We start from the raw sequence: 18,352 nt of genomic DNA, 5'->3' as shown, positions 1-18,352 counted from the left end.
AATGTTGGGGCTGGGGGACAATGCAAGGGAAGGGAGCCGGGAGGCCGAACTTCAGGGTCCTAGGAGGGAGCCGGGGCGGCGAGGCACATGGGTTCTGGGAGGGGCGGGAGGTGCAGAGATCCCCCTTCAGCCGTGCCAGCCATTTGAGCCCCAGGGCCGGGGGCTCGTTCCTGCAAAGCCATGTTCGCGCGGTTAATGGGGGGCGGGGAGGGGAGGAAGGGGAACCGGGAGTCCGTGTCTTTGTGTCGTAATTCAAGGGGGGGATGCGGGGAGGTGGGGGAGGCCTTCTCCCAGCCCCCGGGCCCCTCCGCTCCTGTTCTCTTCAGCCGTGACCCCACTCCCGCCCCAGAACCGGCTGCCTTCCACCCACCCGTCTCCTCCTTCTCTCCTCTGTTCGGTCCCCTCTGAACCCCGAGCCTCGCCACAGCGCACCTGCTCTCCTCCTGCTCGCCCTAGATTCCTCCCGCCCCGCCGCCCTCACCCCTCCTTTCCTTTCCTAGGACCCAGACCGGGGCCGTCATGGGACCCGGGGCCTAGGGCTCCGTCCCGTCCGTCTCTCGTGGTTTTATATATAATATATTAAAATAAAAAAACAAAACCCTGTAAGAAAAATCATATTTTCCCCCCACCCCCTGCCCCCGTCCCCTTTTTTCTTGTAAAAATCCGTTTTGTACAGGGGGGGAGGGGGCGGGGAGGTGGGGGGGGAGGGGTGACCGCACTAACCACCATTAAACCGAGGAGAGAACGAGAACCCCGACTTGCGTGTATCTGTGCGGGCCCCCGTGGAGGGTGAGAAGCGGGGGGGCGGAGGGAAAAAGGGGGGTTCGTTTCCCTTCGAGAAGCAGCGTGGCCTAGTGTAGAGACCCCGGGCGTGGGAGGTAGAGAGGACTCGGTTTCTAAGCCCATCGCTTTCCTGCTCCGTGACCTTGGGCAAGTCATTTAATTTCCCGGGGCCCAGTTTCCTCATCCATAAAATGGGAAATAAATCCCTCTTCTCCCTCCCATTTAGACCCTGAGCCCCACATGGGGCCGGGACTGAGGCCGAACGGATTGTCTTGTTATCTACGCCGGTGTTGAGTGCAGCGCTTGGCCCATAGAGACCGTTTAACAGATATTATTATTATCATTATTGTTATTGTCCTTCACTCCCTCCGGCACAGCCTGGGCCCTTCCCTACACCTGCCAGCCTGAAGTCTTCCAAGTCGGAGTCTGCGGACTTGGGGGAGCTGCGGCAGGTTCTCCTCATCTTTCTAATAATTTGGAGAAGCGGCGTGGCTCAGTGGCAAGAGCCCGGGCTTGGGAGTCAGAGGTCGTGGGTTCTAATCCCGGCTCCGCCGCTTGCCAGCGGTGTGACTTTGGACAAGTCGCTTCACTTCTCTATGCCTCAGTTCCCTCATCTGTCAAATGGGGATGAATTCATTCGATAGTATTTATCGAGTGCTTACTATGTGTAGAGCACTGTGATGAAGTACAGTTCGTGAAGGGGCTGAAGACTGTGAGCCCCACGTGGGACAACCTGATCACCTATCTTCCCCAGCGCTTGCAGCGCTTTGCACATAGTATGCGCTTTACAAATACCAGCATTATTATTATTAATCTGTGAAGCCCGAGGCCTGGGGCAGTGATTGGGATGCGGGAGGGAGATGAAGATGCCGATGAGCGGAGCTGCGGGCCCCACCGGCTGTTAGAGGCATCTGGGCTGAGGAAAGTGCAGGGCGGAGCCGGGAGAATGGAGTGTGGGGGTAGGGCGGCGTCTCGGAGATTCCCTAGGCGCTCAGTAAATAGTGTCGGGTGTGAATCTGACAGGGGAAGCAGCGTAGCTCAGTGGAAAGAGCCCGGGCTTGGGAGTCAGAGGTCATGGGTTCGTATCCCAGCTCTGCCACTTGTCAGCTGTGTGACCGTGGGCAAGTCACTTCACTTCTCTGGGCCTCAGTTACCTCATCTGTAAAATGGGGGTGAAGACTGTGAGCCTCACGTGGGACAACTTGATGACCCCGTATCTCCCCCAGTGCTTAGAACAGTGCTCTGCATAGAGTAAGCGCTTAACGAACACCAACATTATTATCGAGAAGCAGCGTGGCTCGGTGGCAAGAGCCCGAGTCAGAGGTCATGGGTTCCAATCCCTACTCTGCCACTTAGCTGGGTGACTGTGGGCAAGTCACTTCACTTCTCTGGGCCTCAGTGACCTCATCTGTCAAATGGGGATGAAGACGGGGAGCCTCACGTGGGACCACCTGATGACCCTGCCTCTCCCCCAGCGCTTAGAACAGTGCTCTGCACCTAGTAAGCGCTTAACAAATACCAACATCATTATTATTATTAGTTGTCAGCTGGGTGACTGTGGGCAAGTCACTTCACTGTGCCTCAGTGCTCTCATCTGTCAAATGGGGATGAAGACGGTGAACCTCACGTGGGATCACCTGACGACCCTGTATGTCCCCCAGTGCTCTGCACATAGTAAGCGCTTAACAAATACCAGCATCATTTATTATTATTCTCTGTGCCTCAGTGACCTCATCTGTCAAATGGGGATGAAGACAGGGAGCCTCACGAGGGACAACCCCTTATCTCCCCCAGCGCTTAGAACAGTGCTCTGCACATAGTAAGGGCGTAACAAATACCAACATTATGATGATGATCGAGGTCGGGGAGCGGTTCTGACTTCTCCCCGTCACTTCACTTCTCGGTGCCTCAGTTCCCTCATCCGTCAAATGGGGATGAAGCCTGGGAGCCTCACGGGGGACCACCTGATGACCCTCAGCGCCTAGAACAGCGCTCTGCACAGAGTAAGCGCTTCACAAATACCGACATTATTATTCCATCGCCGCCATGCAAATCGACCGGGCGACGGCCCCGCCTCCCGCAGCTCCCGCAGCTCCGGCCACGTGCCCGAGCGCCCGCTCTTTCCCGCCCCCGCGCGCAGGCGCGCGAGACTCCCTCCCGCCTCGGCCCTGCGGACTGGTTATGCTAATTCCCGCGCGGCCACGCCCCCCATGCAAATAGGCCCGCCCGTGCATAAATTATGCTGATGAGGGGCGCTCCTCTCCCGTCATCCCGCGCGGTGGTGGAGTCTGTGGCCGGCCCCGCCCTCCTCTGCCCGGCCCGAGCAGCGTGGCTCAGTGGAAAGAGCCCGGGCTGGGGAGGCAGAGGTCAGGGGTTCGAATCCCGCCTCCGCCCCTTATCAGCTGGGTGACTGGGGGCAAGTCACTTCACTCCTCTGGGCCTCAGTTCCCTCATCTGTCAAATGGGGATAAAGACCGTGCGCCTCACGTGGGACCTCCTGATGACCCTGTATCTCCCCCCAGCGCTTAGAATAGTGCTCTGCACATAGTAAGCGCTTAATAAATACTATTGAATGAAAAGAGCCCAGGCTTGGGAGTCAGAGGTCATGAGTTCGAATCCCAGCTCTGCCACTTGTCAGCTGGGTGACTGGGGGCAAGTCACTTCACTTCTCTGGGCCTCAGTTCCCTCACCTGTCTAATGGGGATAAAGACTGTGAGCCTCACGTGGGACCACCTGATGACCCTGTATCTCCCCCAGCGCTTAGCACAGTGCTCTGCACATAGTAAGCGCTTAACAAATGCCCACATTATTATTATTATTATTCTCTGGGCCTCAGTGACCTCATCTGTCAAATGGGGATGAAGACCGGGAGCCTCACGGGGGGACCACCTCATGATGCTGCATCTCCCCCAGTGCTCTGCACATAGTAAGCGCTTAACAAATACCAACATTAGGATTATTATTCTCTGCGCCTCAGTGACCTCATCTGTCAAATGGGGATGAAGACGGGGAGCCTCACGGGGGACCACCCGATGACCCCCGCATCTCCCCCAGTGCTCGGCACACAGTAAGCGCTTAACAAATACCAACATTATGATTATTATCGTGACCGTGCCGGTCCCCCCCAGTCAGCGCTCAATCAATACCGACTGAGGAATGAATGAAGGCGGCTCGCGCGCCCAGCGCCCCCGCGCCCGCTCCCGACTCTACCAAGCGTCGCGTCGCCAGGGGAGCCGCGGGGGGTCTGCATGGGAGGGGGGGGCGCCCCCCCCCCGCTTCCTGGCAGGATGGTCCGTCCCGCCGCGCAGGCGCCCTGGGGCGGCCCGCCGCTCCCCCTCGCCCCCCTCCCCCCGGCGGGTCCCGCGCAGGCGCCGTGCGCGCCTCCCGCCGCCTCCGCCGCCGCCCAGGAGAGGACCTGGCCTGCAGGCAGCCGTGAGTGCGCGGCCCGGGGCGAGGGGGGAGGGGCGCCAGCCAGGGAGGCCCGCCACAGGGGGGAGGGGGCGGGGGGGGGGAGGGGAGGCCGCCGGCCAGGCCCGCCCCCGGGGCATTCTGGGAGTTGGGCCGGCCTGCCCCGGTGCACTGTGGGAGCGGCCTATTGTCTCGGTGCATTGTGGGCGTCGGGCCTCCCTTTACTAACCATGACAAAAATAGGAATGTTGGTATCTGTTAAGCGCTTACTAGGGGCGGCGGAGCCGGGGTTACCGGGTTGTCCCCCGTGGGGCTCCCCGTCTTCATCCCCATTTGACAGGTGAGGCCACTGAGGCCCAGAGAAGTGACGTGACTCACCCACAATCACCCAGCTGACAAGTGGCAGCGCCGGGATTCGAACCCATGGCCTCTGACTCCCCAGCCCGGGCTCTTTCCACCCAGCCACGCGGATGTGTGCGAAGCGCTTGCTGATGATGATAATGTTGGTAGAAGCGCTTGCTGATGATAATAGTGTTGGTATTCGTTAATAATAATAATAATAATGTTGGTATTTGTTAAGCGCTTACTATGTGCCAAGCACTGTTCTAAGCGCTGGGGTAGACATAGGGGAATCTGGTTGTCCCACGTGGGGCTCACAGTCTTCATCCCCATTTTACAGATGAGGGAACTGAGGCCCAGAGAAGTTAAGTGACTCGCCCACAGTCACACAGCCGACAAGTGGCAGAGCTGGAATTCGAACTCATGAGCCCTGACTCCAAAGCCCGTGCTCTTTCCACTGAGCCACGAGCCCTTGCTATGTGACGAGCACCATTCTAAGCGCTGGGGCGGATACGGGGTCATCAGATTGTCCCACATGAGGCTCACGGTCTTCCTCCCCATTTGACAGATGAGGTCACTGAGGGCCAGAGGATAATCATAATTATGTTGGTGTTTGTTAAGCGCTTCCTAGGTGGAGAGCACTGTTCTGAGCGCTGGGGGAGATACAGGGTCATCAGGTGGTCCCACGTGAGGCTCACAGTCTTCATCCCCATTTTACAGAGGAGGTAATTGAGGCCCAGAGAAGTGAAGTGACTTGCCCACAATCACCCAGCTGACAAGTGGCAGGGCCGGGATTCAAACCCATGACCTCTGGCTCCCAAGCCCGGGCTCTTTCCACTGAGCCACGCTGCTTCTCTACTAATGATGGTATTTGTTAAGCGCTTACTAGGTGCCAAAGCACTGTTCTAAGTGCTCGGGGGTGGGGGGAGAGACAAGGTGATCAGGTTGTCTCACGTGGGGCTCACCGTCTTCATCCCCATGTTACAGATGGGGTCACTGAGGCCCAGAGAAGTGAAGGGACTTGCCCGAAGTCACACAGCAGGACAAGCGGCGGAGCGGGGATTGGAACCCGTGACCTCTGACTCCCAAGCCCGGGCTCTTTCCACTGAGCCACGCTGCTTCTCACTCTAGAGCGTATCAGACAAGAACGCGACGCGGGGCCGGCGGGGATTGGGCCCCAGTGCACTGTGAGGACCCCTTCCCCATTAACCCAGTCCATCCTGGGAAAGGGTCCTTATTCACTCATTCAATCGCATTTATTGAACGCTATGTGCAGAGCACTGTACTAAGCGCTTGGAATGGACAATTCGGCAACCCATAGAGACGATCCCTGCCCAACAACGGGGTGCATTGGGTGCGCCTGGCTCCATTACCCCCCAACCCCTTGGTCTTTCTGCAATCCGGGGCACGTTGTCTCGGATGGTCGGGTATCTGTTGCCGACTTGTTCATCCCAAGCGCTTAGTACAGTGCTCTGCACATAGTAAGCGCTCAATAAATACTATCGAATGAACGTTTGGGGATCTCGTCCATCTCGCCCTGGTGTCTGTGGGAGGTTCCTCTAGACTGTAAGCTCCGTGCGGGCAGGGAACGGGTCTGTTACATTGCCCTCTCCCAAGCGCTGAGTGCAGTGCTTTGCAGACAGTAAGCACTCAAATACATTCGAAGGAATAAATGGAAAAGTGCCAGGTACGGGATAGATACAAGTTAATCAGGTTGGACGTAGTCCCTGTCCCACAGGGGGGCCCCCACAGTCCTAATCCCTATTTCACAGATGAGGAAACTGAGGCCTAGAGAGGTGAAGTGGCTTCCCCGAGGTCACGCTGGGATTAGAACCCAGGTCCTCCTGCCTCCCAGGCCTGTGCTCTGTCAGGTCCCTCGCTGGAGTCGTTCCCTTTGGGTTGTGTCTCCCATCCAGTCACACCCTGGGATTTCAAGCCGTCGCCTCCGGCAGCTTCGGCTGCCAGCTCTCTTAGCTCGCTGAGACCGCGCCACGTTTACCCTGCGCTTCCTGGGGGGCAGTTCGTGGCGCAGGAGATAGAGCGCGGGCCTGGGAGTCGGCAGGTCATGGATTCCAATCCCCGCTCCGCCACTCACTCGTCTGCTGTACGTCCCGGGGCACGTCGCTTCGCTTCTCTGGGCCTCGGTGACCTCATCTGGAAAACGGGGATTGAGACCGTGAGCCCCACGGGGGACGGGGCCCGAGTCCAACCCGACTTGCTTGTCTCCACCCCGGTGCTCGGGACAGTCCCCGGCACCCCGGAAGCACTTGACGAACGCCGTAGGTCGTCCCCCGTACTGACCGGCTTTCCGTTCCTCCCGTCCCCAGGGTCCAGCGTAGGAGCTGAGGTATCGCTGGGGGACGGCAGGCGGGGAGGGGGGCTCCCGCCGACCCGCTCTTCCGCACCCCCTCCTCGCCCCCTCCCCGGCCGGGAATCATGACCGAGACCCGAGAGGTGGGAGAGACGGGGGGCTACGCCAGCTTCGAAGAAGATGACGAAGAGCTCTCCCCCGGTGAGTGGCGGGGAGGTCCCCCGTCCGGCCCCCCGGCTTTCCCTTCGGTGAAAGGGAAAGCCTCCGGTCGAGAGGAGGCGAGGGCCGAAGACCGGAGCGAGGAGGGCAGCGGCTCTTCGGCCCGGCGGGAGGGAGGGAGGAGAGGCCAGCGGGGAGGGTCTCTGTGAGGGAGAAGACCCTCGAGTTACTGAGCCGGCCGCCTCCTCCTCCTGCAGGCCCCGAGCACCCGTCCGACTCGGACTACACCCTCTCGGAGCCGGACTCGGGGGAAGAGGAAGAGGAGGAGGACGACGACGACGAGGACGAGGAGGAGACGACGGACGACCCCGAGTACGACCCCGGCTACAAGGTGAAGCAGCGGCTGGGAGGAGGGGGCCGGGGCACGCCTTCCCGCCGGCCCCCCCGGGCCGCCCCTCCGCCGGGCCCCCCGCCTCCTCCCTGCGACGCCTGCGGCCTGCCGCCCCCCGGGGAGGGCGAAGCCCCCCCGGCCCAGCCCTGCCGCCTCTGCCGCCCCGCCGCCCCCCTCCCGCCAAACAGGGCCGAGGAGGCAGAGCCGGCGGGAGGGGACGGGGCCCAGCGGGAGGAGGGGGGCGCCTATCACTGCACCGAGTGCGAGGATTCCTTCGACGACCTGGGGGACCTGCACGGACATTTCATGCTGCACGCCAGGGGCGAGGTGTAGGGTCCCCTCTGGGGGAGACGGGCGGGGACCTCCTCTTCCTCCCCCATCTCGGTCTTCGGATCCCAGTCCCTTCCTCCGGGGCTGAGGGGGGCGGGGGGGGCCGGACCGGGGCCGGGGTTCGGCCAGGGAAGGCGGGAGGGGTGGGGGTTGGGGGGGGGAGCGGGCAGGTCCAAGCCGTCAGTTGTCTGTGTCTCGGCGGTAGCTGTGTTAGAGCCCAAATAAAGCCGAACCTCCGTGTGTCGTACGTGACCGGCCGCCACCTCGCCGCGCTCCCTCGGCGACCCACCTCCCCGCCTCGGCCCCACTCGGACGGGGGGGCTCCGTACCCTCCCGCCCCAGTCTCGCTAGCTTTAGAGCTTCCCCTGCTACAAGGGGTGGAGAGATCTCTGAAGGCAGAACCTAATGACAGTGAACGGTGGCACTCACTAAGTGCTTACTCTGTGCCGCGCACTGGGGTGTGCGATGATAATAATGTTGGGATTTGGTAAGCGCTTACTACGCGCAGAGCACCGTTCTAAGCGCTGGGGGAGATACGGGGTCGCCGGGTTGTCCCACGTGAGGCTCAGTCTTCATCCCCATTTTCCCGAGGAGGTGACTGAGGCACCGAGACGGGAAGTGACTCGCCCACCGTCACCCGGCTGACAAGTGGCAGAGCCGGGATTCGAACCCATGACCTCCGACTCCCAAGCCCGGGCTCTTGCCAGCGAGCCACGCTATATACGAGGTCATCGGGTCGGACGGAGTCCCCGTCCCACCTGGGGTTCACAGACTTAATCCCCACTTGACAGCCGAGGCAAGTGAGGCGCAGGGAAGCCAAGTGACCCGCCTAAGGTCAGACAGCGGACGTGTGGCGGAGCAGGGATCGGAACCCGGGTCCTCTGCCTCCCAACCTGATTAGCCTGTATCTGTCCCGGTGCCTGGGATACGGAGACCGGCACATGGTGAGCCCTCCACAAAAGCCATTCAAAATGAAATGAATAAAAGAACTAGGGCTAGGAAGCAGCATTTCCGTAGGGGGGCATCGGTCCCATCCCGCCCCCGCCTCTAAACGGTCAGGCCCCGGCCTGAAAGAACTACACCGCATAGATGGGGGAGACGGACACCCGCCACCCGTAACGCACCAACCAAGCATTTATATACTTACAACCCGCTGTAATAATAATAATGATGTGGGTATTTGTTAAGCGCTTACTATGCGCAGAGCACTGTTCTGAGCGCTGGGGGAGATACAGGGTCATCGGGTTGTCCCGCGTGAGGCTCACAGTTAATCCCCATTTTACAGACGAGGCAACTGAGGCCCAGAGAAGTGAAGCGACTCGCCCCCAGTCACCCGGCTGACAAGTGGCAGAGGCGGCATTCGAACCCATGACCCCTAACTCCCAAGCCCGGCCTCTTTCCACTGAGCCACGCTGCTTCTCTGTAGCGCTTCTGTGCCTAACAATTCACCCTATTTTGGCACTAGATCATAAATAATCACACCCTCCTCCCACCTGTCCTTTCCTGAGCACTGTCCTCAATGGTACTCTCCCAAGCGCTTAATAATAATGCCGGTATTTGTTAAGCGCTTACTATGCGCAGAGCACTGTTCTAAGCACTGAGGTAGATGCAAGGTAAACAGCTTGTCCCACGTGAGGCTCACAGTTAATCCCCATTTTACAGATGAGGTAACTGAGGCACCGAGAAGTGAGGTGACTTGCCCACAGTCACACAACTGACAAGTGGCAGAGCTGGGATTCGAACCCATGACCTCCGACTCCCAAGCCCGGGCTCTTTCCACTAAGCCACGCTGCTTCTCTATCCTTTGCACCCGGAGGACGCTCGGTACTAAACCGGTACCTGTTAAACGCTTAGTAGGTGTCAACCAGATTTATTAGGCGCTTATTCATTCAGTCGTCTCGAGTGCTTAGCAAAGCACTGTACCGAGTGCTTGGGACAGTGCAATATAACATTAAACAGACATATCCTCTGCTCACACTGAGCCGTGTGCAAAGCGCTGTAATAAGTACTTGGGCAAGGACAGTATAACAGAGCCGGTAAACGCATTCCCCCTCCACAGTCTATAAGCACTAAGCACTGGGGCAGAAACACAGTAATCAGGTCCCAAATGGGATCGGCAGTCTAAATAAGAGGGAGCTTAAGCACTGAATCCCCATTTTACAGAGGAGAGAACTGAGGCACAGAAGAACGAAGTGACTTGCCCAAGGTCACACGGCAGACAAGCGGCAGAGCAGCCGGGAAGCAGAGAGCGGATAGAGCCCGGGCCTGGGGGTCGGAAGGACCTGGGTTCGAACCCCAGCTCTGCCACTTGTCGGCTACGTGACCTCGGGCAAGTCACTCCGCTTCTCAGCGCCTCAGTGACCTCATAATAATGTTGGTATTTGCGAAGCGCTTACTGTGTGCAGAGCACTGTTCTAAGCGCTGGGCGAGATACAGGGTCATCAGGTTGTCCCACGTGAGGCTCAGGGTCTTAATCCCCATTTTACAGATGAGGTCACTGAGGCACCGAGAAGTGAAGTGACTTGCCCACAGTCACCCAGCTGACAAGCGGCGGAGCGGCATTCGAACCCATGACCTCTGACTCCCAAGCCCGGGCTCTTTCCACTGAGCCACGCTACCTCATCTGTCAAATTGGGATTGAGGTTGGGAGCCCAGGAGGGACACGGGCTGTGTCCAATCTGATTAATTTATATGGACCCCAGCCCTTAATTCAGTGCTTGGCACAGAGAAAACACATAACAAAGACCACCAAAAAAAAATTCGAACCCAGATCTCTGGACTCCCAGGCCCATGCTACTGACCGAGAAGGAGGAAAAGGGAAGAGTCGGGGCCCTAGAAGTTACATGAAACACTGAGGGGGATAAATTCTCCGAATCTCGGAGAGCGATCACGTTCTCTTGGGTCGGGAAGGGCAGAGGACTCCTTGCTGGCCGTTTAGGAGATAGGAAATCTATCTCCCAACGTGCATTTTGATGAGGAGGGAATCTGGGGGGCGGAGGGGGCTCATCTGGGCGAGCAACACCCGCTTTCCAGCAGGTCCGGAGAGGAAACCCCTTCCAGCATTCTCCGGGGCCAAGGAGATGCCATCCCAATTCCCAGTGGAGCAGTTGCACCCGGGTGGACGCCGCCCCTCCGGAATGCACCCAGCCTCCCCGGTAGAGGCAAAGCAGAAATGCATTTCCGGTGCAATGGTTTGGGTTTAACTACAGTTTATTAGGAAAAGGTTTTGTGGGGTAAAAAAAAAAAAAAAAGCGCGTAGGCCCGGCCTCTCGTCGGGAGCCGCCCCGGGCGCGGGGTGGGATCGGGTCTCCCCCCCGGCCACGCGGCTGACTCACTCCCCCTCCCCTTCCGCCATCCCCGCCCTCGGCCGGGGGGCCTCGGGCCGGACCGCCGAGGTCCCCGGACCGCTCGGCCCCGGCCCTAAGGAATCCGCGATCGAGACCTCGAGCCCGCCGCCCCGCCCGAGGTGGGGGGGAGGGGGTCTCCGCCGTGGAACCGAGGCCCCCCGGACCCCGCGATCAGAGCTCCCCCCGCGCGTGGCGGATGTAGTGTTCGTGCAGCCCGGCCTCCCGCTCAAAGGCCTCGCCGCACTCGGTGCAGGAGAAGGGGCCGGGCGAGGCGGAGCCGGGGGGCCGGCAGTGGGCGGCCCGGTGGCGCCGCAGGTTGAAGGCTTTGCTGAAGCCCTTGCCGCAGTCGGGGCAGGGGTGGGGGGACCGCGGGGGGCCGCAGCGGGGGCCGTGGGGCGAGAGGGCGTGGCGCCGCTGGTGGGCCGTCAGGGCGTGGGAGGAGGGGAAGGGGCGGGCGCAGGTGAAGCAGACGAAGAGCACCCCGCGCAGCTTCTCCGCCACGAAGTCGGCCGGGTGCTCCCGCTTCATGTGCCGCTCCTGGAACTTCTCGTCCGGGAAGGTGATGAGGCAGCGGAAGCACTGGTGGGAGCCGAGGCGGCCTAGGGGGCAATCGGGGGAGGCACAGAGAGGAAGGCTGGGGGGGGGGGGGGGGGGCGCGGGGCCGGGCTCCGCCCGGGCGGGAGGGCGGAAGGTGGGTCGAGAGTGGCCCGGTGGGGATGCTGGGGAGTAAATCCATCTGGGGTACCGACTGAGCGCTTACTACGGGCGGACCGCTCCCTGCGGACCGCTGTACTACGCGCTTAGGACAGGGCGACACACCCGTAATCTTACACCGTGGAGGAGGAGGGGGAAGGTTTAAGGTCTAGGGTGAAGGCGGGAATCGGCCTTCGCTAACCTTCTCACCGTTGCTCCGTCTCGTCTATCTCGCCGCCGACCTCTCGCCCACATCCTGCCTCTGGCCTCCAGCTCCTCCGCAAATCCGACGGTGACTCTCCCCTCGGGGAAGGCCCATCTCCTCCGAGAGGCCTTCCATGACTAAACCCTCCTCTCCTCTCCTCCCACTCCCTTCTGCGTCGCCCCGACCCGCTCCCTTTCTTCACCCCCAGCTCCGTATCCGTCATTTATTTACTTCTATTCGTGTCTTGTCTCCCCTTCTAGACTGTAAATCTGTTGTGGGCAGGGAATATGTCTATCGTTGTATCATCCTCTCCCGAGCGGTTTGGTCCGGTGCTCCGCACGCAGAAGCGCTCGATGATAAGAATCGTGGTATTTGTTAAGCGCTTACTATGTGCCAGGCACAGTACTAAGCGCCGGGGAGGACACAAGCAAATCAGATCGGACCCAGTCCCTGTCCCGTGTGGGGCTCACGGTCTCGATCCCCATTTTCCAGATGAGGGAAGTGAGGCCCAGAGAAGTGAAGCGGCTCGCCCGAGGTCACCCAGCGGACGGGCGCCGGAGCCGGGATTAGCACCCACGACCTTCTGACTTCCAAGCCCGGGCTCTACCCGCTACGTCCTGCTGCTTTCGACTGCCTGACGGGCTGAGGGCCGCTTAGTACAGGGCTCTGCATGCGGTATTCATTCAACTGTATTTATTGAACGCTTACTGTGGGCAGAGCACTGTACTAAGCGCTCGGAAAGTACAATACAGCAATAAAGAGGGACAATCCCTGCCCACAACGGCTTAATCTAAAGGAGGCTTACAGTCTAGCACCCTATCGTATTTCTGGAGCGCTTACTGTGTGCGGAGCACTGTACTAAACTCTTGGAGAGTACAACACAGCAATAGAGACAATAATAATAATGATAACAATAATGATGGTGGTATTTGTTAAGCACTTACTATGTGCCAAGCACCGATCAAAGATCGGGGGTAGATAAGAGGTTATCAGGCTATCCCACGTGGGGCTCGCAGTCTCCACCCCCCCCTTTTAATAATAATAATATTGGTATTTCTTGAGCGCTTACTATGTGCCAAGCACTGATCAAAGCTCGGGGGTAGATAAGAGGTTATCAGGTTATCCCACGTGGGGCTGGCAGTCTTCACCCCCCCCTTTTAATAATTATAATAATAATATTAGTATTTGTTAAGCACTTACTATGTGCCAAACACTGTTCTAAGTTTTACAGATGAGGTAACTGAGGAACAGAGAAGTGAAGTGACTTGCCCAAAGTCACACAATCCCCCACCCCTTTTAGACCGTGAGCCCGTTGTTGGGCAGGGACGGTCTCTACCTGTTGCCCAATTGTCCATTCCAAGCGCTTAGTACAGGGCTCTGCACATAGTAAATGCTCAATAAATACGAATGAATGAAGTGGCGGAGCTGGGACTGGAACCCACGACCTCTGACTGCCAAGCCCGTGCTCTTTCATTCATTCCATCGTATTTATTGAGCACTTACTATGCGCAGAGCCCTGTACTAAGCGCTTGGAATGGACAACTGGGTAACAGATAGAGACCGTCCCTGCCCAAGTAAGGGCCCACAGTCTAAACGGCTCTTGCCACTAAACCGCGCTGCCCACAACGGGCTTAGAGTCTACGGTCGAGAAGCAGCGTGGCTCGGTGGAAAGAGCCCGGGTTTAGGAGTCAGAGGTCATGGGTTCCAATCCCGCCTCTGCCACCTGTCAGCTGTGACTTTGGACAAGTCACTTCACTTAGAGAAGCAGCGTGGCTCGGTGGAAAGAGCCCGGGCTTGGGAGTCACAGGTCATGGGTTCGAATCCCGCCTCCGCCACCTCTCAGCTGGGTGACTTTGGGCCCGTCTCGGGGGTCTCAGTGACCTCCTCTGTAAACTGGGGATTTTAAGACTGTGAGCCTCCCTTGGGCCAACCTCATTCATTCCATCGTATTTATTGAGCGCTTACTACGTGCAGAGCACTGAGCTAAGCGCTTGGAACGGACAATTGGGTAACAGATAGAGGCCATCCCTGCCCAACGACGGGCTCAAGGGAGACAGCAAAGCAGAACAAAACGCAGGATCCACCCCAGCCCTGAAAAGAGGCCGGGCACACAGTAGGCGCTTCATAAATAGTAGTAAGGAGGGGGTGGTACTAAGCGCTTAGAGAAGCAGCGTGGCTCAGTGGCAAGAGCCCGGGCTTGGGAGTCACAGGTCATGGGTTCGAATCCCGGCTCTGCCACCTGTCAGCTGGGTGACTGGGGGGCGAGTCATTTCACTTCTCAGTTCCCTCCTCTGTGAAATGGGGATGAAGCCTGGGAGCCTCCCGTGGGACCACCTGATGACCCTGAATCTCCCCCAGCGCTTAGAACAGGGCCGTGCACAGAGTAAGCGTTTCACAAAAACCAACACTGTTAAGCGCTCTGTCAACACCACCGTTTGATTGACAGGTGGCGGGGGGAGGGGGCGGGGGGAGGGTCCCGGTACTCACAGACGTCGCCGTCGGGGGTCCCGTCCCGTGTCGGGGGCTCCCCCATGGTCATGGTCCCCCCTCCCCGGCACCCCCAGACCCCGCCGCCGCCGCCGCCGCCCAGGACCGGCCTCCTCCTTCCTCCTCCTTCCTCCTCCTTCTCCTCCGCGGAGGGCGGCGCGCCCCGATGACGTCACGGGCCCGCGCCGCCCCCTCTCGCGCATGCGCGGTGGCCGCCCCTCCGCCCCTTCCCCCCCCCCCAAAAGCTTCGGCGCATGCGCCGCCGGGACTCTCATGATTTCCTTCATTCACTCATTCGACGGGGCCTATTCATTCATTCATTCATCCTAGCGCCCCAGGGCCCGCTGTCCGCCTGAGCGCTCGGAAAGGAGAGTTGGGCAGCCAAGAGAGGCGGCAGCGGGGTCCCAGGCTGGGGGGGGGGGAGGGGCCGGGTCCCTGACGTCACTGCACCAAAAATGACGTCACTGGCCCAAGCGCAGGCACCCCCTTAGGCCGCCCCAGCCCTGTGCAAAGAGGCCCCTCCTCCGGGAGGGAGGCGGAGCCGCAGCCGCAAACCCGCCCGTCCGTGCTCAGCTGTTTATCGGGTTCGTCCCTGGGAGTGGGGGGCACGCAGCCCTGGGGGGGAGGGAAGGGGGAGGTGGGGGCATGACCCCTGGGCGGTCATGGGGGGGGGAGGGGATGGGGGGAGGGGAGGGACGGCACGACCCCTGGGTGGGGGGACGAAGCCCGGTGGGGAGCACGACTTCTGGGTGGGGGGACGCAGCCTAGAAGGGAGGGGGGTGGGGGGTACGATCCCTGAGTGGGGGGACACAGCCTAGGGGGGAGAGGGGACACGACCCCCGGATGGGGGGACGGCCTCGGGGGGAGGGACAGGGGGTGGGGAGCACGACCTCGGGGTGGGGGGACACAGCCTGGGGGGAGGGGAGGGAGAGCACGACCCCTGGGTGGGGGGTGGGGGGACACAGCCTGGTGGAGGAGGGGATGGGGGCCCGACCCCTGGGTGGGGGAATGGTGGACGGTCCCGCACGCGGGGAGCCGGGGAGCCCGCGTTCCCCGGACCGGTACGAGACGACGACCCTCCCCCCGGGCCGGGACTCAGGCCCGACCTTCTCCTTCTGCCCCACCAGCGGTGACCAGCCATGACGACCCCCCGCGGGGACGTGACCGCCCTGTTCCTGGGACCCCCGGGCTCGGGGAAGTCGGAGCTGATCCGGGCCCTGCGCTGGTCCGACACGGGGGAGCCGGTCCCCAAGCCGGACGCCGGGGTCCCGGTCCTCTTCCCCGCCGGCCCGGGCCTGTTCCTGGGCGAGCTGAGCTGTCCCCCCGCCGCCCCCGGCCCCTGGGCAGCCGAGGCTGACGTGCTGGTCCTGGTGCTGCCCCGGGCCGGAGGGGGGCCGGGGCCGGAGCTGGCCGAGGCCGGGAGGGCGGCCCTGGCCCGGGGGGTCCCGGTGCTGGCGGTGCTGACCCGCATCCCGGGGCCGGGGGAGGAGGAGCCGGAGCGGGCCCGGGCCCGAGGGGAGCTGGTCGCCGCCGGCCTGGACTCCGTCCCCCTGTTCCTCGTGGCCGGGCCCGAGCCCCACGGAGCCCAGTGGGCAGCGCTGCGGGCGGCGCTGGAGCGAGAAGTGGCCGCCCTGGAGAGGTGAGAAGGGGTGGCTCGGCACGGTGCCTGACCCGCCCACCTTCCTCCCCCTCCTCGCCCCGCAGCGTGGCCTAGTGGCTCGAGCCCGGGCCTGGGAGTCAGGAGTTCAAATCGTGGGTTCAAATCCCGGCCCCGCCACCTGTCTGCCGGGTGACCGCGGGCAAGGCGCGTCGCTTCTCCGGGCCTCCGTGACCTCGTCTGGAAAACGGGGATCGAGACTGTGAGCCCCACGTGGGACAGGTACTGTGTCCACCTCCATTTGACTGAAGCCGCCCCAGCGCCGAGTACGGGCGCCTGGCACAAAGCGGGCGCTCGACCGATCCCGTCGTCGTCGTCACTCGTATTATCACTCCTCCCCGGGGCCCCGAACCTCGGCCCTGGGGGTCGGCGGTTCCCTCCCCTCGTGCCCAGCGGAGCCGAATCCCACGTCTCCCCGGTCCTAGGGGTCCGGGCTTGAGACCTCGAGACCCCCGGCCTCTGGGGAGCCTCCACCATGGAACCGAGAGCCCCCCCGGCCCCGGCCCCCAAGGTCGGCTCTCTCCCCGCCCGTGGTGGCAGTGACGTTGGCTCAGCCCCGCCTCCCGCTCAAAGCCCCCGCCACACTTTGTGCGGGAGAAGGGGCCGGGCGAGGCGCTCGGCGGGTCTTCCCCCCCCTCCGCCCGAACCACACGACCTCCCTCTCTCTCCCCCCCCCCCCCCCCTTCACCCGTTCTCTACCTGGTCTCAGGCTGCTCCCTCCAGCCCAGGAGGGCTTCGAGGTGCTGGGCGAAGAGGAGCTGGCGGCCGTCCGGGAGGCCTTCGAGGCCGGAGGCCTAGAGGCCGTGCTGTCCTGGGTCCGCGCCAGCCTGGAGCGTCTGGGGAGCGCCCAGGTGGACCTGGGGGTGGCGGGCGAGGGGGCCGGGGCCGTGCTCGATGCCCTGCGGGGCCTGGGGGAGGGAGACGAAGGGGCCGCCCCGGCCGAGCCCCCGCCCCGGCCGCTCCCCTACCCGGCCCCCGACCACCCGAACGTGGTGCTGTGGGCGCTGCCGGCCGGGCCCCCCGAGGACGCCCGCCCGCGCTGCCACGCCGTGGTCCTCGTGTCCCCCGGCCCCCTGGGGCCAGAAGAGGCGGCTCGGGGGCGGGCGCTGAGCCAGGCGGGCACCCCCTGCTTCCACGTGCGGACAGACGGGGCGGGCCCGGGGGCGGGCGGCGGGCAGGAGGGCCCCGATGACGAGAGCTGGGTGGTCCTGGGCGGGGAGGACCCCGAGCCGCCCCCTCCGGCCTTCCCCCTGCGGCCCGGAGGTCTGCCCGGCCTCCAGGAGGCCCTCCGGCGGGCTCTCGCCCCGGCCCAGGGGGCCGCCCTGCTCCTGGCCCTGCCTCCGGCCTCCCCCGCCGGGGCCCGAGCCAAAGCGGAAGCCCTGAGAGGGGAGGCCTGGCGGCCGGCCCTGCTGGCCAGCCTGGCCGCCACGGCCCCCGTGCCGGGGCTGGGCTGGGCCTGCGACGTGGCTCTGCTGAGGGGTCAGCTGGCCGAGTACCGCCGGGAGCTGGGCCTGGAGCCGGGGGCCCTGGCCCGCAGGGAGCGAGCGCTGGGGCTGCCCCCGGGAACCCTGGCCGCCCTGGCACGCTCCGCCCTGTCCCACGGCGCCACCCGCGAGGCGGTGGAGGAGCGGCTGAGGGGCTGGGCGGGCGAGGGCCGCGCCGGGGGGGTCCTGCTGGGGGCCCTGGGCTTCCTGTTCCCCGTGGGCGGGGCGGTGGCCACCGGGGGCCTGGGCTACCGGGCCGCCCACGGGGTCCTGAGTCAGGGCCTGGCCGAGCTGCAGGCCGACGCCGAGGCGGTGCTGGGGGCCGACCCGGGGCCCCCGGAGGCCTGAGGGCCCCGGCGCCCCCGACCCCGGGGGGCCGGGGCGGCGCGGAAAATAAAAACCGCCGGGACCGGCCACCGGAGCCCCTGCCTCGTCCGTCTGTCCATCTGCGCGCGGGCCCGGGTTGGGCCGGCGGGAGCCGGAGGCTGGGGAGGAGGGCGCGCGGGGCTCCGAGGCGGGGCGGGACCCGGGGACGGGTTGCCCCGACAAGGGGAAGGAAGGGGCAGGGCCTTCCCAGACTAAGCCCCCCTTTTCCTCATCTCCCACTCCCTTCGGCGTCGCCCTGACTCGGTCCCTTTGCTCTTCCCCCCTCTCCCCGCCCCGCAGTACTCATGTCCGTCTCCGCCATCTTATTTATCCATCTGGATATCTGTTTATCCGTCTCGATGTCCGTCTCCCCCCCCGCCCCCCGCCCCAAG

The 18,352-nt window shown here is 62.5% G+C and overlaps 3 protein-coding genes across 4 annotated transcripts; 2 read left to right on the top strand and 1 right to left on the bottom strand.

The window, feature by feature from the left end:
* The first annotated feature begins 4,131 nt into the window (after window positions 1-4,131).
* On the top strand, window positions 4,132-7,843 carry ZNF428 (zinc finger protein 428). 2 transcript variants are annotated; one of them, XM_029066025.2, is made up of 3 exons: window positions 4,132-4,215; window positions 6,858-7,042; window positions 7,258-7,843. In XM_029066025.2, exons 2-3 carry the CDS (start codon window positions 6,967-6,969, stop codon window positions 7,722-7,724), a joined length of 543 nt encoding a protein of 180 aa, XP_028921858.1. In that variant the 5' UTR covers window positions 4,132-4,215; window positions 6,858-6,966; the 3' UTR covers window positions 7,725-7,843. The 2 variants fall into 2 exon arrangements, with proteins under 2 accessions (XP_028921858.1, XP_028921859.1); XM_029066026.2 differs by lacking the exon at window positions 4,132-4,215 and adding an exon at window positions 5,611-5,717.
* Window positions 7,844-10,913: 3,070 nt separating this feature from the next.
* On the bottom strand, window positions 10,914-14,516 carry ZNF576 (zinc finger protein 576). Its single transcript, XM_029065900.1, has 2 exons — window positions 14,454-14,516; window positions 10,914-11,667 (listed from the first exon to the last, which is right to left on the bottom strand). Exons 1-2 carry the CDS (start codon window positions 14,503-14,505, stop codon window positions 11,240-11,242), a joined length of 480 nt encoding a protein of 159 aa, XP_028921733.1. The 5' UTR covers window positions 14,506-14,516; the 3' UTR covers window positions 10,914-11,239.
* A 203-nt stretch (window positions 14,517-14,719) lies between these two features.
* On the top strand, window positions 14,720-18,015 carry IRGQ (immunity related GTPase Q). Its single transcript, XM_029064534.2, has 3 exons — window positions 14,720-15,037; window positions 15,581-16,092; window positions 16,820-18,015. The coding sequence occupies exons 2-3, from the start codon at window positions 15,593-15,595 to the stop codon at window positions 17,940-17,942; spliced, it is 1,623 nt and encodes a 540-aa protein (XP_028920367.1). The 5' UTR covers window positions 14,720-15,037; window positions 15,581-15,592; the 3' UTR covers window positions 17,943-18,015.
* Window positions 18,016-18,352: the final 337 nt, after the last annotated feature.

The sequence above is a fragment of the Ornithorhynchus anatinus genome, chromosome 5 (assembly GCF_004115215.2).
Source record: "Ornithorhynchus anatinus isolate Pmale09 chromosome 5, mOrnAna1.pri.v4, whole genome shotgun sequence".
Lineage (NCBI taxonomy): Eukaryota > Metazoa > Chordata > Mammalia > Monotremata > Ornithorhynchidae > Ornithorhynchus > Ornithorhynchus anatinus.
Note: the sequence above shows the minus strand (reverse complement) of the source record. Positions and strands in the feature narration are given on the sequence as shown.